This window comes from Dermacentor variabilis, chromosome 4 (assembly GCF_050947875.1).
Source record: "Dermacentor variabilis isolate Ectoservices chromosome 4, ASM5094787v1, whole genome shotgun sequence".
NCBI lineage: Eukaryota > Metazoa > Arthropoda > Arachnida > Ixodida > Ixodidae > Dermacentor > Dermacentor variabilis.
In genome coordinates this window covers 184,030,409-184,045,455 of record NC_134571.1, presented here as the reverse complement: position 1 = coordinate 184,045,455, position 15,047 = coordinate 184,030,409, and the positions used below count along the sequence as shown (strand labels likewise).

General features: G+C 49.0%; 1 protein-coding gene and 11 non-coding genes across 12 annotated transcripts; all 12 read left to right on the top strand.

Annotated features, from left to right (window-relative positions):
• The first annotated feature begins 226 nt into the window (after positions 1-226).
• Positions 227-298, top strand: TRNAD-GUC (transfer RNA aspartic acid (anticodon GUC)). Its single transcript has one exon. It is a non-coding gene; the product is annotated as a tRNA-Asp (tRNA).
• Positions 299-467: 169 nt separating this feature from the next.
• TRNAD-GUC (transfer RNA aspartic acid (anticodon GUC)) lies at positions 468-539 on the top strand. The gene has a single exon. It is a non-coding gene; the product is annotated as a tRNA-Asp (tRNA).
• A 409-nt stretch (positions 540-948) lies between these two features.
• On the top strand, positions 949-1,020 carry TRNAD-GUC (transfer RNA aspartic acid (anticodon GUC)). The gene has a single exon. It is a non-coding gene; the product is annotated as a tRNA-Asp (tRNA).
• Positions 1,021-1,188: 168 nt separating this feature from the next.
• TRNAD-GUC (transfer RNA aspartic acid (anticodon GUC)) lies at positions 1,189-1,260 on the top strand. Its single transcript has one exon. It is a non-coding gene; the product is annotated as a tRNA-Asp (tRNA).
• Positions 1,261-1,909: 649 nt separating this feature from the next.
• TRNAD-GUC (transfer RNA aspartic acid (anticodon GUC)) lies at positions 1,910-1,981 on the top strand. The gene has a single exon. It is a non-coding gene; the product is annotated as a tRNA-Asp (tRNA).
• Positions 1,982-2,389: 408 nt separating this feature from the next.
• On the top strand, positions 2,390-2,461 carry TRNAD-GUC (transfer RNA aspartic acid (anticodon GUC)). Its single transcript has one exon. It is a non-coding gene; the product is annotated as a tRNA-Asp (tRNA).
• A 410-nt stretch (positions 2,462-2,871) lies between these two features.
• Positions 2,872-2,943, top strand: TRNAD-GUC (transfer RNA aspartic acid (anticodon GUC)). The gene has a single exon. It is a non-coding gene; the product is annotated as a tRNA-Asp (tRNA).
• A 167-nt stretch (positions 2,944-3,110) lies between these two features.
• Positions 3,111-3,182, top strand: TRNAD-GUC (transfer RNA aspartic acid (anticodon GUC)). The gene has a single exon. It is a non-coding gene; the product is annotated as a tRNA-Asp (tRNA).
• A 5,323-nt stretch (positions 3,183-8,505) lies between these two features.
• On the top strand, positions 8,506-8,577 carry TRNAD-GUC (transfer RNA aspartic acid (anticodon GUC)). The gene has a single exon. It is a non-coding gene; the product is annotated as a tRNA-Asp (tRNA).
• A 169-nt stretch (positions 8,578-8,746) lies between these two features.
• On the top strand, positions 8,747-8,818 carry TRNAD-GUC (transfer RNA aspartic acid (anticodon GUC)). Its single transcript has one exon. It is a non-coding gene; the product is annotated as a tRNA-Asp (tRNA).
• A 408-nt stretch (positions 8,819-9,226) lies between these two features.
• On the top strand, positions 9,227-9,298 carry TRNAD-GUC (transfer RNA aspartic acid (anticodon GUC)). The gene has a single exon. It is a non-coding gene; the product is annotated as a tRNA-Asp (tRNA).
• Positions 9,299-9,524: 226 nt separating this feature from the next.
• LOC142578457 (uncharacterized) lies at positions 9,525-14,312 on the top strand. The gene is made up of 2 exons (XM_075687839.1): positions 9,525-10,385; positions 13,659-14,312. The coding sequence occupies exons 1-2, from the start codon at positions 9,525-9,527 to the stop codon at positions 14,310-14,312; spliced, it is 1,515 nt and encodes a 504-aa protein (XP_075543954.1).
• Positions 14,313-15,047: the final 735 nt, after the last annotated feature.

Here is a 15,047-nt window from a genome sequence, read left to right as displayed (position 1 = left end):
GTCGCCAGTATCCCCGCTTGTCACGCGGGAGACCGGGGTTCGATTCCCCGACGGGGAGTGTTTCTTTTTTCCTTCTTCTTTGTAGGCGCACGCGACGGCGCACTCGACACTCCTCCACAGTAGCTGTCTCCATTTTTTCCCACTTGTGCGCAAGATTGCGTCAACGCTTTTGCGATTTTTTTTTTCAAATCGTGTATATACTGCTTTAGCTGGCGCCACGCATGTCTCCTCGTTAGTATAGTGGCCAGTATCCCCGCCTGTCACGCGGGAGACCGGGGTTCGATTCCCCGACGGGGAGTGTTTCTTTTTTCCTTCTTCTTTGTAGGCGCACGCGACGGCGCACTCGACACTCCTCCACAGTACCTGTCTATATTTTTTCCCACTTGTGCGCAAGATTGCGTCAACGCTTTTGCGATTTTTTTTTTTCAAATCGTGTATATACTGCTTTAGCTGGCGCCACGCATGTCTCCTCGTTAGTATAGTGGCCAGTATCCCCGCCTGTCACGCGGGAGACCGGGGTTCGATTCCCCGACGGGGAGTGTTTCTTTTTTCCTTCTTCTTTGTAGGCGCACGCGACGGCGCACTCGACACTCCTCCACAGTAGCTGTCTCTATTTTTTCCCACTTGTGCGCAAGATTGCGTCAACGCTTCTGCAATTTCTTTTTTTCAAATCCTGTATATAGTGCTTTAGCTGGCGCCACGCATGTCTCCTCGTTAGTATAGTCGCCAGTATCCCCGCTTGTCACGCGGGAGACCGGGGTTCGATTCCCCGACGGGGAGTGTTTCTTTTTTCCTTCTTCTTTGTAGGCGCACGCGACGGCGCACTCGACACTCCTCCACAGTAGCTGTCTCCATTTTTTCCCACTTGTGCGCAAGATTGCGTCAACGCTTTTGCGATTTTTTTTTTCAAATCGTGTATATACTGCTTTAGCTGGCGCCACGCATGTCTCCTCGTTAGTATAGTGGCCAGTATCCCCGCCTGTCACGCGGGAGACCTGGGTTCGATTCCCCGACGGGGAGTGTTTCTTTTTTCCTTCTTCTTTGTAGGCGCACGCGACGGCGCACTCGACACTCCTCCACAGTACCTGTCTCTATTTTTTCCCACTTGTGCGCAAGATTGCGTCAACGCTTTTGCGATTTTTTTTTTCAAATCGTGTATATACTGCTTTAGCTGGCGCCACGCATGTCTCCTCGTTAGTATAGTGGCCAGTATCCCCGCCTGTCACGCGGGAGACCGGGGTTCGATTCCCCGACGGGGAGTGTTTCTTTTTTCCTTCTTCTTTGTAGGCGCACGCGACGGCGCACTCGACACTCCTCCACAGTACCTGTCTCTATTTTTTCCCACTTGTGCGCAAGACTACGTCAACGCTTTTGAGATTTTTTTTTTCAAATCGTGTATATACTGCTTTAGCTGGCACCTCGCATGTCTCCTCGTTAGTATAGTCGCCAGTATCCCCGCTTGTCACGCGGGAGACCGGGGTTCGATTCCCCGACGGGGAGTGTTTCTTTTTTCCTTCTTCTTTGTAGGCGCACGCGACGGCGCACTCGACACTCCTCCACAGTAGCTGTCTCTATTTTTTCCCACTTGTGCGCAAGATTGCGTCAACGCTTCTGCAATTTCTTTTTTTCAAATCCTGTATATAGTGCTTTAGCTGGCGCCACGCATGTCTCCTCGTTAGTATAGTCGCCAGTATCCCCGCTTGTCACGCGGGAGACCGGGGTTCGATTCCCCGACGGGGAGTGTTTCTTTTTTCCTTCTTCTTTGTAGGCGCACGCGACGGCGCACTCGACACTCCTCCACAGTAGCTGTCTCCATTTTTTCCCACTTGTGCGCAAGATTGCGTCAACGCTTTTGCGATTTTTTTTTTCAAATCGTGTATATACTGCTTTAGCTGGCGCCACGCATGTCTCCTCGTTAGTATAGTGGCCAGTATCCCCGCCTGTCACGCGGGAGACCGGGGTTCGATTCCCCGACGGGGAGTGTTTCTTTTTTCCTTCTTCTTTGTAGGCGCACGCGACGGCGCACTCGACACTCCTCCACAGTACCTGTCTCTATTTTTTCCCACTTGTGCGCAAGACTACGTCAACGCTTTTGCGATTTTTTTTTTCAAATCGTGTATATACTGCTTTAGCTGGCACCTCGCATGTCTCCTCGTTAGTATAGTCGCCAGTATCCATGCCTGTCACGCGGGAGACCGGGGTTCGATTCCCCGACGGGGAGTGTTTCTTTTTTCCTTCTTCTTTGTAGGCGCACGCGACGGCGCACTCGACACTCCTCCACAGTAGCTGTCTCTACTTTTTCCCACTTGTGCGCAAGATTGCGTCAACGCTTTTGCGATTTTTTTTTTCAAATCGTGTATATACTGCTTTAGCTGGCACCTCGCATGTCTCCTCGTTAGTATAGTGGCCAGTATCCCCGCCTGTCACGCGGGAGACCGGGGTTCGATTCCCCGACGGGGAGTGTTTCTTTTTTCCTTTTTCTTTGTAGGCGCACGCGACGGCGCATTCGACACTCCTCCACAGTAGCTGTCTCTATTTTTTCCCACTTGTGCGCAAGATTGTGTCAACGCTTCTGCAATTTCTTTTTTTCAAATCCTGTATATAGTGCTTTAGCTGGCGCCACGCATGTCTCCTCGTTAGTATAGTCGCCAGTATCCCCGCCTGTCACGCGGGAGACCGGGGTTCGATTCCCCGACGGGGAGTGTTTCTTTTTTCCTTCTTCTTTGTAGGCGCACGCGACGGCGCACTCGACTCTGCTCCACAGTAGCTGTCTCTATTTTTTCCCACTTGTGCGCAAGATTGCGTCAACGCTTTTGCAATTTATTTTTTTCAAATCGTGTATATACTGCTTTAGCTGGCACCTCGCATGTCTCCTCGTTAGTATAGTGGCCAGTATCCCCGCCTGTCACGCGGGAGACCGGGGTTCGATTCCCCGACGGGGAGTGCTTCTTTTTTCCTTCTTCTTTGTAGGCGCACGCGACGGCGCACTCGACACTCCTCCACAGTAGCTGTCTCCATTTTTTCCCACTTGTGCGCAAGATTGCGTCAACGCTTTTGCGATTTTTTTTTCAAATCGTGTATATACTGCTTTAGCTGGCACCTCGCATGTCTCCTCGTTAGTATAGTGGCCAGTATCCCCGCCTGTCACGCGGGAGACCGGGGTTCGATTCCCCGACGGGGAGTGTTTCCTTTTTCTTTGTAGGCGCACGCGACGGCGCACTCGACACTCCTCCACAGTAGCTGTCTCTATTTTTTCCCACTTGTGCGCAAGATTGCGTCAACGCTTTTGCAATTTCTTTTTTTCAAATCCTGTATATAGTGCTTTAGCTGGCGCCACGCATGTCTCCTCGTTAGTATAGGAGGATTCCATTTCCGGCCACCGCAGTGAACGGACGCGGAATGCCTTGCTCCGTAGGGGCGGATACAGCGGCCCTCGGCCGTGGCACCAGGTGTACGGATAAGCCTTACCCGGATTATCAAGTTGTTTTGCTTGATCTGCCTTCAGGTACATCAGTTTTGTATACAGTATTTTTGCACGCGGATGTTAAAACCAGGCCGTATCGGGTCGAGCACTTTCGAGATGCGCTCGCGCGTCTTGCACTGCTGCCGGAAGTGGTGGCCCTTGGCGCCTTCCAAATGAACCATGTGTGGACGGTGACCTTCCGTGATGAAGCTTCGAAGAAAAAGATGCTTGCGGCAGAAACATTCAACGTGAAAGACCAGCCCTGTGTCGTTTATGATCCCTGCAACCAAGGCATCAGACTGAAGCTTTATTGGCTGTTACATTTCGTTCACGACGACGAGGTTCGAGCAGCGTTAGCCCCTTACGGAAAGGTTACAGATATCGCCCGCGAAAAGTGGCGGGTACAGGGATGTAATGATAAAGGGTCCACCACCCGTTTGGTGACACTCTTGCCAAAGCCTGGAATTACAGTTGAAGACTTGCCTCATCAGGTGCGCGTCGCGGAAAACTTAGCGCCCGTGCATGTACCAGGAAGGCCCCCGTTATGCCTCCGGTGCAATGGAACTGGACATATCAGGCGCGAGTGTCGCATACCACGCTGTGCACTCTGCCGACGATTCGGCCACGAAGAACAAGACTGCGTGCGATCCTATGCAGCGGTAACAAGTCCAGTTAAAGGCGACGAGATGGCTGAACACATAATGGACCATGCTGATGCCGATGCAGCATCCCGAGCAACGACCGAAGAACCGGCGGCAGACAGCACACCCTCTGACGCGTCTCCACTTCAGGAAAACTCCACTGGGCCCGGCGACAGCCAATCTGGCGAGGCAAAGAGCGTGCTGGTTGGGAAGCCGACTAACGACCAAAACGTCAATGAGAGAAAGGACGCGATTTTAGTAAGCGCATCAGTGACTACCGCGAAAGACGAGACCGAAGGCATTGAGGATGTTGAAATGACAGCAGCCGCTAAAGCAGCTGCAAAGAGGCCTCGTGAGGCCACTGACGGATCTCAAGCCTCACCCGAACCATCGAGCAGCGGCGAGCCGTCGCCGAAGACCGCTATAACGAGACGAATGGGCCTCAAACCGAAGCCGAAGATACCGCCTGATAGGCGGTCGGCTTCAACATTGACCCCGACTTAGGGGCGCGAAGTGTGTTCAGCCAGCCTGTCCTCAGTATAAGACGTTACATAGCGGACAAGTAGAATGTGACCTGTGCTGGTTTTTGCTATCACTGCCTGTCCAGATGTGAGTACCGTTCCGTCTGTTTGCTAATCCAAAAAATGGCTGTTAATCTGACATTTCCCCGTTGTGTAGCTACGTTGAATGTGAGAGGTTTGGCATCCCGCAGGAGGCAGTGCCAGTTAAGCCGTCTCTTGTTGGAAAATGACATTGACATAATGGCAGTGCAGGAAACCAAAGTAGAAAGCGAAGAGCAAACGCACAGAATGGTCGAACCTTTCAGGGATAGGTATAATGTATGTGTGTCTCATGCTAGAGGCACTTCAGCGGGTTGCATGATACTCGTTCGAAAATGCACCGATATTGTAGCGCAATCTGTAGAGTCCAGTGATGATGGCAGGCTACTATTCATCGACTTTGGCATTTGTGGCCTCCTTTGGCGTGCAATATGTGTGTATGCTCCGAATAACATTAACGAACGTGTAGAATACATAGATAACCTGAGAACATGCATGACGTACGAAAGGAACATAATTTTATTTGGAGACTTTAATTGTGTGTGCAGGCCGCAAGACAGAATCAACAGATTGACTTACCGCGATAGAAGTGCGACACTATTAAACGCGCTTGTAAACGAGCTTGAACTGGACGACGTTGGTTGTATTTTTGACGTTGACGAGCACGTACAGTATACGCACTACCAAGGTGTAAGTCATGCTAGACTAGATCGCATATATGTTCCGGCAATTGCGATACCACACATTACTACATACAAAGTAAAGAACGTCACATTTAGCGATCACTGCTTGGTGATAGCGACACTAGGAACCAAGACAAAAGCGTCAAAGTTTAGTTGGAACTTGTGGAAATTAAATGATACACTGTTGGAAGATGAAATTTTTGTTAAAAAAGTAAAGGAAAGGATAGAGGAAATATGTTCGGTTGAATCTTCCAATTTCACAGCGCTTTGGGAGCAATTTAAAAATGAAGTAAAGATTGCGGCGATTGAACGAGCTTGCGTGCGGCGCAGCATTGAAAAACAACAAGAGAAAGAACTTAGGAGCACGTTAGATTATATGATTGCGGTTGAGAGTGCTAACCCTGGACACTTTAGCAAGGAACTACGTGACCTTAAAAGTAAGCTCGAAGTGATAGATGAAAAGAAATATCGTGGAGCGATTGTCAGAGCACGGGCTGAAAGACTATGGCTAGGGGAAACGCCTACTAAGCGGGCACTCGGGGAAGAAAAAAGGCAAGCAGTAAAAAAAGAGATAAAAGAAATAAGATATAAAAACGATGTGACGCGCGACAAGGAACTGATAGAGAAAGCGTTTGTTGAATGCTATCGAAAACTGCTAAGCCCAAAAATAAAAGATACAGAAGCCTTTCGAAACGAATTTTTGTCGCTCATGCCAAGGCTAGGCGATGAAGTAAGACAAACGCTTGAACGGCCAATTAGTCTGAATGAAGTAAAACAGGCCATTGATGAACTAAGCACTGGCAAATCACCTGGGCCTGATGGACTAGGGGCTGCCATTTACAAATGCTTCAAGGAAGAACTGGCACAAGCGTTACATCGCGTGATAAATGAGTGCTATGAACAAAAAAGAGCACCTTTATCTTTTAGAAAATGTCATATAGTACACATTCCAAAATCGGATGATCCCAGGAAATTGTTGGATGTTGAGGCCTATCGACCTATAAGTCTTACGAATGTAGACTATAAAATATTTACAAAGGTGCGAGCCAAGAGATTGCAGAGCGTTATCACACACCTCGTATTACCTCACCAGACATGTGGCATCAAAGGAAGGACAATCTACACAAATATACACACCGCTAGAACTATCCTAGAATGCTGTGACATGACTCAAGATAACATAGCTATGATACAACTGGATCTTCAGAAAGCATTTGATAGAGTTAATCATGACATACTACAGTTATTACTAGAACATTGTAATGTAGGTAGCGTTATCAAGGAGGGCATCAACATGGTGTATGAAGAGTGTGCAGTAAACCTTATAATTAACAACACCGTAAGTGAAAACATTCCAGTACTGTCAGGTATAAAACAAGGGTGTGCCGGTTCGTCTCTTCTTTTTGCACTTTATTTGGAACCCTTATGTTTAAAAATTCGCATAAATAAAATGGTGCATGGTTACTCCTTTTATGCTACTGAAGTAAGAATACTGGCATATGCCGATGATATAGCTATATTCTGCAAAGACAAAGACAGTATTAAAGAAGCTGTTAAGGAAGCTACATCATTCTGTAGTGCTACCGGAAGTGCCATTAGCTGGGATAAATCTCTGGGCATTTGGCATGGAAATTGGGGGCAAGAGCCGGAGGCGTATGCAAACATGAGATGGACAAGTATTCCTGCTAGATACTTGGGGGTTCCTCTCCAACATTATGGAAATACTGCAGAATACTGGGCAGGAGAGACAGAAAGGCTCAAGGATCAGTCTGAAAAATGGGGAGGGCATAACTTTTCTATGTTTTCCCGCGCTACAGTCTGTAATGTGTTTTTTGTTGCAAAAGTGTTTTACGTACTTCAAGTGTTCAGTATGAGCAGAACTTGTGTCCAAAAATTACACAGAGTGTTTGCCACCTATATATGGAATTCTACCTGGGAACGCACCAGTCGGTTAAACTTGTTCCTTTCGGTGCGACACGGAGGGCTTGGTCTGGGTCATTTATTTTTGAAACAAATAGTTTCAAGGTTTTTCTTTCTGAGAGACCAGAGAGATGTTTTCTTGCGTACTGTTATACACATGAGGTTGTGTAATCATATCCCGGATTATATTGTCTCAACAAATGCAGATACGCATGGAACACTGAGCAGTTTTTGGCGCGAAATAGTGTCTGCATATCAAATACTGAAGCCACGGTTTTCCTTAGAATATTTGAGCGCAGTGGCACGTAAACGATTGTACAAAGATCTAATTGATGTGTTTTTACCAATACCGTTGTACCGCTCCATCTATCAACTAGGAACAGAACGAGACGTATTAAAACGAGTTCGAAAAATGCCAGTAAGAGCGTCATCTAAATCATTCTTCTTCCAACTGCACACGGGCACGCTCGCTGTAAAACCGTGGCTTCAAAGCAAAGGTATCTTTGTCCCATGGGGATTACACTGCCTGATATGTCGAAAGGAGGAAACGATAGAACACATCTTTTTGGACTGTCACGATGCTTTTTTCTTGTGGGACATCCTTAAACGGACACTTCAGAAAGATTTGCCAGTAACACCCTTTGGTATCCGATTCTTGCCATGTGAAGATCCAGATGAAATGCCATGCGACATGTTCATGTTACTGTGTTTACATAGTGTGTGGAAAACGAGGATGGCGGTCAGAAATGCGGATGTCAACGCAAGATCGGCCATGCAAAACTTCAGTGAGAACTGTGTGTACATACGAGATGTTCTCAAAATCCAGAGGAACCCACCGGATCGGATACCTGTGCTCGATAAGCTGGCTTCTCTGAAGCCATTTTAGCTTCACACTCCAGCCATGAAAAGGCTCACGCGTCTTTTATTGTACTTGTAAAATTGTATTTAAGAGTTCTGTGTTTCGAAGTGCCAAACCGGTAATAAAGAAAAAAAAAGTCTCCTCGTTAGTATAATGGCCAGTATCCCCGCCTGTCACGCGGGAGACCGGGGTTCGATTCCCCGACTGGGAGTGTTTCTTTTTTCCTTCTTCTTTGTAGGCGCACGCGACGGCGCGCTCGACTCTCCTCCACAGTAGCTGTCTCTACTTTTTCCCACTTGTGCGCAAGATTGCGTCAACGCTTTTGCGATTTTTTTTTTCAAATCGTGTATATACTGCTTTAGCTGGCACCTCGCATGTCTCCTCGTTAGTATAGTGGCCAGTATCCCCGCCTGTCACGCGGGAGACCGGGGTTCGATTCCCCGACGGGGAGTGTTTCTTTTTTCCTTCTTCTTTGTAGGCGCAGGCGACGGCGCACTCGACACTCCTCCACAGTAGCTGTCTCTATTTTTTCCCACTTGTGCGCAAGATTGCGTCAACGCTTCTGCAATTTCTTTTTTTCAAATCCTGTATATAGTGCTTTAGCTGGCACCTCGCATGTCTCCTCGTTAGTATAGTGGCCAGTATCCCCGCCTGTCACGCGGGAGACCGGGGTTCGATTCCCCGACGGGGAGTGTTTCTTTTTTCCTTCTTCTTTGTAGGCGCACGCGACGGCGCACTCGACACTCCTCCACAGTAGCTGTCTCTATTTTTTCCCACTTGTGCGCAAGATTGCGTCAACGCTTTTGCGATTTTTTTTTTCAAATCGTGTATATACTGCTTTAGCTGGCGCCACGCATGTCTCCTCGTTAGTATAGTCGCCAGTATCCCCGCCTGTCACGCGGGAGACCGGGGTTCGATTCCCCGACGGGGAGTGTTTCTTTTTTCCTTCTTCTTTGTAGGCGCACGCGACGGCGCACTCGACACTCCTAGACAGTAGCTGTCTCTATTTTTTCACACTTGTGCGCAAGATTGCGTCAACGCTTTTGCGATTTTTTTTTTCAAATCGTGTATATACTGCTTTAGCTGGCACCTCGCATGTCTCCTCGTTAGTATAGTGGCCAGTATCCCCGCCTGTCACGCGGGAGACCGGGGTTCGATTCCCCGACGGGGAGTGTTCCTTTTTTCCTTCTTCTTTGTGGGCGCACGCGACGGCGCACTCGGCTCTCCTCCACAGTAGCTGTCTCTACTTTTTCCCACTTGTGCGCAAGATTGCGTCAACGCTTTTGCGATTTTTTTTTTCAAATCGTGTATATACTGCTTTAGCTGGCACCTCGCATGTCACCTCGTTAGTATAGTGGATTCGGCTTTCTGCCGTGCTAGCGAGCGGACGTGCCGATCATGAGCTCCGTAGGAGCGGCTTCAGCGGCCCAGCAGGGCCGCGGTACCAGGAGTTTTGCCTCAGAAGACCCGGAATACCAAGTTTTGCTGCCTCAATTGCCGACAGGTCGGATAGTTTTAAATACAGTTTTTCTGCATGCGGATGTGCGTGCCAGGCCGTATCGTGTGGAACATTTCCGAGATGCGTTGGCTAGCTTAGGCCTACTTGCTGATGTCATCGCCCTAGGGGCGTATCAGATGAGCCACGTTTGGGCGGTTACTTTCAAGAGCGACGAAGGCGTGAAAAAGCTTTCAAGCGCCAAGAACCTCAAGGTGAATGAACATCGGTGCATTGTCGTTGATCCTGCCAATCAGGCCGTGCGGCTGAAGTTGCATTGGATGCTTCATAACGTGTCGGACGAGGATATACGGACAGCCCTGTTACCGTTCGGAAAGGTCACGGACGTTTTCCATGAAAAGTGGCGTGTTCAAGGAGTTCAAGATAAAGCATCGTCGACAAGGGCGGTGTCCCTGGTTCTGAAGACGGGTATGACCGTAGAAGACCTGCCCCATCAACTTCGTGTAGCTGGTGAGCAGACCCTAGTTGTGGTACCGGGCAGAGCACCCCTTTGCCTGAATTACCGAAACACCGGACATGTCCGACGTGACTGCCGCGTCCCGAAATGTGCAGTATGCCGTCGCTACGGCCACCAGGATACGGAATGTGTTAAGACTTACGCATCCGTCGCAGGACCTGCGCTTCGAGAGGACGTGGCTGACCTGTTAATGGATGAGGCTGACGTTGATGAGGCTTCCCGCGTGCTAGTACCACCGGCGGACCTAGTTGCAACACCTTATGTGCCGGCTGCTAAAGCCACGAAGGTGGTAAATGTGCTGCCTACGAGCCCGAAAGATGCAGTGCAAAGGGCATGCGAAGAAGGAGCCAAAGAAGAATCGGCCGCAAAATCCGCCACTGCCGAGGAGGCCGCCACGGAGCACGGACCGGCAACTCCCTTGATGGACGTCGAAGAATCGAGTGCAAGCAATGTGGCTATGAAAAGAGCGAGGGACTCGACCGGCAACCTGGACGGCAGCCTGGACGGCAACCTTGACAACGGGGCCAAAGACGAGCCGCCACCAAAAGCGCAGGCGGGTCGTCGTGTGCCCGTACGCCCGAAGCCAAACATCCCGCCGGACAGACGGCCGGCGGCAAAACCGCCTAAGTAGGACTCGGCGCCTACTGGGGCGCCCGGACTAACGTCGTGAAGAGATGGCGTCCTTTTTGGAATCGGGCTTCGCGTACGCTCTAAAGGTACGCGTGTGGATCGAGCGGTTTTCAGTGCAAAAGTTATGCATGCAAATTTTTCTACAGTGTGTCTGGATCGCTTGTTCTTCACCGTGCGATCGGCTTGCTTTTGCAGATAAATGGCGGTGAAACTAGAGAGAGCACTGAGAGTTGCCACGTTAAATGTCCGTGGCCTTGGAGCGCGAAGGAGGCAGTATCAACTTAGCCGCTTGTGTATGGAGAAGGAACTCGATGTAGTTGCCTTACAAGAAACTAAGGTCGAAACCCAAGAGCAGACCGATCGCATGGTGACGCCTTTCACGGCGCATTACAATGTGTGCGTGTGCCATGCGAATGGCACATCAGGCGGATGTGCATTGTTAATACGGAAAAGTGCTGGTATTATTGAAGAAAGTGTAACTGTTTCTGAAACTGGCCGCTTGCTTATTGTAGATTTTTCTTTTTCTCACGGTTTGTGGCGGCTCGTATGCGTTTATGCGCCAAACAATGTGAATGATCGATTTTTGTTTTTTGAATGTATCGAGCAATATCTAAAATGTGATCGCTTTGTCATATTACTTGGTGATTTTAACTGTGTGTGTTCTCCGGAAGACCGACTAAAAAGGGAAAGGGTTCGCGATAAAAGTGCTCTCCTTTTGAGCAGACTAATTGAAGACCACAACTTAGAAGATGTGGGCCTAGTCCTCATTGATGGTATGATTCCGCAGTACACGCACATTCAGCGAAATAGCCGAGCAAGGCTGGACAGAGTGTATGTTTCTGACGACTTGATCACCCTTTGTAATAGTTATAACGTCGCACCGCAATCGTTCACGGACCATAGCCTGGTAAGCTTCTCGATTGGGGAAAAAGTTAAAAGAACACGATTCAACTGGAACATGTGGAAATTCAACGAAAAGCTGCTTGATGATGAACCATTTGTGCGCAGAGTTAAGGAAAAGATAACAGAGTTGATGACAAATGAGGGTGAATATTTTACTGCCACATGGGAGGAATTTAAGATTCAAGTTAAGTTCATTGCAATAGAAAGAGGAAGCAGCCTTCAGCACGATAAATTACAGAAACAAAGAGAGCTGCAAAGACAGCTAGAATATCTGTCAAGCGCACAAAATGCGGGTCACGATCTATTAGCTGAAAACGTAAAGAAAGTAAGACACGAGCTTGAAGTTATCGACGCCGAGCGATACAAAGCAGCAGTTATACGCGCTAGAAGCGAACGCCTATGGATGGGTGAGATACCAAACAAACGGGCAATGAGCGATGAAAAGCGTCACGCGTCAAGAAATGAGATCCAACAGATACGTCTTCAAAACGAGGTGACGTCAGACGCTTCGTCGATTGAGAAAGCTTTTGTGGAACACTATCGCGAATTGTTCGGCAATGTGACTCCTTCTGGACTGGCCTTCGAGAGTGAATTCATGAGCGAGATGCCAAGGTTGGATGACGACGTTAGAGAAAGTCTTGAGAGACCAATAGCTGTGTCCGAGATTGAAAGGGCGATAGAAGAACTGCCACCAGGCAAATCGCCAGGGCCGGACGGCCTAGGCGCCGCTTTTTACAAGGCATTCAGTCAGGAGTTTGCGTGTATATTGCACCGACTACTCTCAGAGGCGTATGAATTTAAAAAAGTACCACCCTCATTCCAGACTTCGCACATAGTATTAATTCCGAAAACCGATGAACGGGAAAAGCTCCTTTCAGTAAGTTCATACAGACCGATAAGTCTGACCAACACAGATTACAAAATATTTATGAAAGTACTGGCTCGACGATTTCAAAGCGTGATTCAGCAGCTTGTAGGGCCACACCAGACGTGTGGCATTAAAGGCCGCACCATTTTCACGAACACCCACATTGCAAGGAATGTGCTTGAATGTTGCGATGCCATTGGGGGTCGGGTGGCCATGTTGCAGCTAGACTTTGCGAAGGCGTTCGACCGGGTGTCACATGAGGTGCTTTTCGCTATACTGCAGTACTGTAATGTTGGGAGCGTCATTGTAGATGGCGTTAAAATGGCTTATGAAGACTGTTACATGCAGCTTATAGTTAATAAGTGTCTTAGTTCGCGGGTGCCACTCCGCTCGTCTGTACGGCAAGGCTGTCCCTTGTCTCCCTTGCTTTTTGCCCTGTACCTCGAACCCTTTTGTATGGCAGTCATACGGAATGAAAACATTCGTGGTTTTGCAATTTCTTTTTTTCAAATCCTGTATATAGTGCTTTAGCTGGCGCCACGCATGTCTCCTCGTTAGTATAGGAGGATTCCATTTCCGGCCACCGCAGTGAACGGACGCGGAATGCCTTGCTCCGTAGGGGCGGATACAGCGGCCCTCGGCCGTGGCACCAGGTGTACGGATAAGCCTTACCCGGATTATCAAGTTGTTTTGCCTCATCTGCCTTCAGGTACATCAGTTTTGTATACAGTATTTTTGCACGCGGATGTTAAAAGCAGGCCGTATCGGGTCGAGCACTTTCGAGATGCGCTCGCGCGTCTTGCACTGCTGCCGGAAGTGGTGGCCCTTGGCGCCTTCCAAATGAACCATGTGTGGACGGTGACCTTCCGTGATGAAGCTTCGAAGAAAAAGATGCTTGCGGCAGAAACATTCAACGTGAAAGACCAGCCCTGTGTCGTTTATGATCCCTGCAACCAAGGCATCAGACTGAAGCTTTATTGGCTGTTACATTTCGTTCACGACGACGAGGTTCGAGCAGCGTTAGCCCCTTACGGAAAGGTTACAGATATCGCCCGCGAAAAGTGGCGGGTACAGGTATGTAATGATAAAGGGTCCACCACCCGTTTGGTGACACTCTTGCCAAAGCCTGGAATTACAGTTGAAGACTTGCCTCATCAGGTGCGCGTCGCGGAAAACTTAGCGCTCGTGCATGTACCAGGAAGGCCCCCGTTATGCCTCCGGTGCAATGGAACTGGACATATCAGGCGCGAGTGTCGCATACCACGCTGTGCACTCTGCCGACGATTCGGCCACGAAGAACAAGACTGCGTGCGATCCTATGCAGCGGTAACAAGTCCAGTTAAAGGCGACGAGATGGCTGAACACATAATGGACCATGCTGATGCCGATGCAGCATCCCGAGCAACGACCGAAGAACCGGCGGCAGACAGCACACCCTCTGACGCGTCTCCACTTCAGGAAAACTCCACTGGGCCCGGCGACAGCCAATCTGGCGAGGCAAAGAGCGTGCTGGTTGGGAAGCCGACTAACGACCAAAACGTCAATGAGAGAAAGCACGCGATTTTAGTAAGCGCATCAGTGACTACCGCGAAAGACGAGACCGAAGGCATTGAGGATGTTGAAATGACAGCAGCCGCTAAAGCAGCTGCAAAGAGGCCTCGTGAGGCCACTGACGGATCTCAAGCCTCACCCGAACCATCGAGCAGCGGCGAGCCGTCGCCGAAGACCGCTATAACGAGACGAATGGGCCTCAAACCGAAGCCGAAGATACCGCCTGATAGGCGGTCGGCTTCAACATTGACCCCGACTTAGGGGCGCGAAGTGTGTTCAGCCAGCCTGTCCTCAGTATAAGACGTTACATAGCGGACAAGTAGAATGTGACCTGTGCTGGTTTTTGCTATCACTGCCTGTCCAGATGTGAGTACCGTTCCGTCTGTTTGCTAATCCAAAAAATGGCTGTTAATCTGACATTTCCCCGTTGTGTAGCTACGTTGAATGTGAGAGGTTTGGCATCCCGCAGGAGGCAGTGCCAGTTAAGCCGTCTCTTGTTGGAAAATGACATTGACATAATGGCAGTGCAGGAAACCAAAGTAGAAAGCGAAGAGCAAACGCACAGAATGGTCGAACCTTTCAGGGATAGGTATAATGTATGTGTGTCTCATGCTAGAGGCACTTCAGCGGGTTGCATGATACTCGTTCGAAAATGCACCGATATTGTAGCGCAATCTGTAGAGTCCAGTGATGATGGCAGGCTACTATTCATCGACTTTGGCATTTGTGGCCTCCTTTGGCGTGCAATATGTGTGTATGCTCCGAATAACATTAACGAACGTGTAGAATACATAGATAACCTGAGAACATGCATGACGTACGAAAGGAACATAATTTTATTTGGAGACTTTAATTGTGTGTGCAGGCCGCAAGACAGAATCAACAGATTGACTTACCGCGATAGAAGTGCGACACTATTAAACGCGCTTGTAAACGAGCTTGAACTGGACGACGTTGGTTGTATTTTTGACGGTGACGAGCACGTACAGTATACGC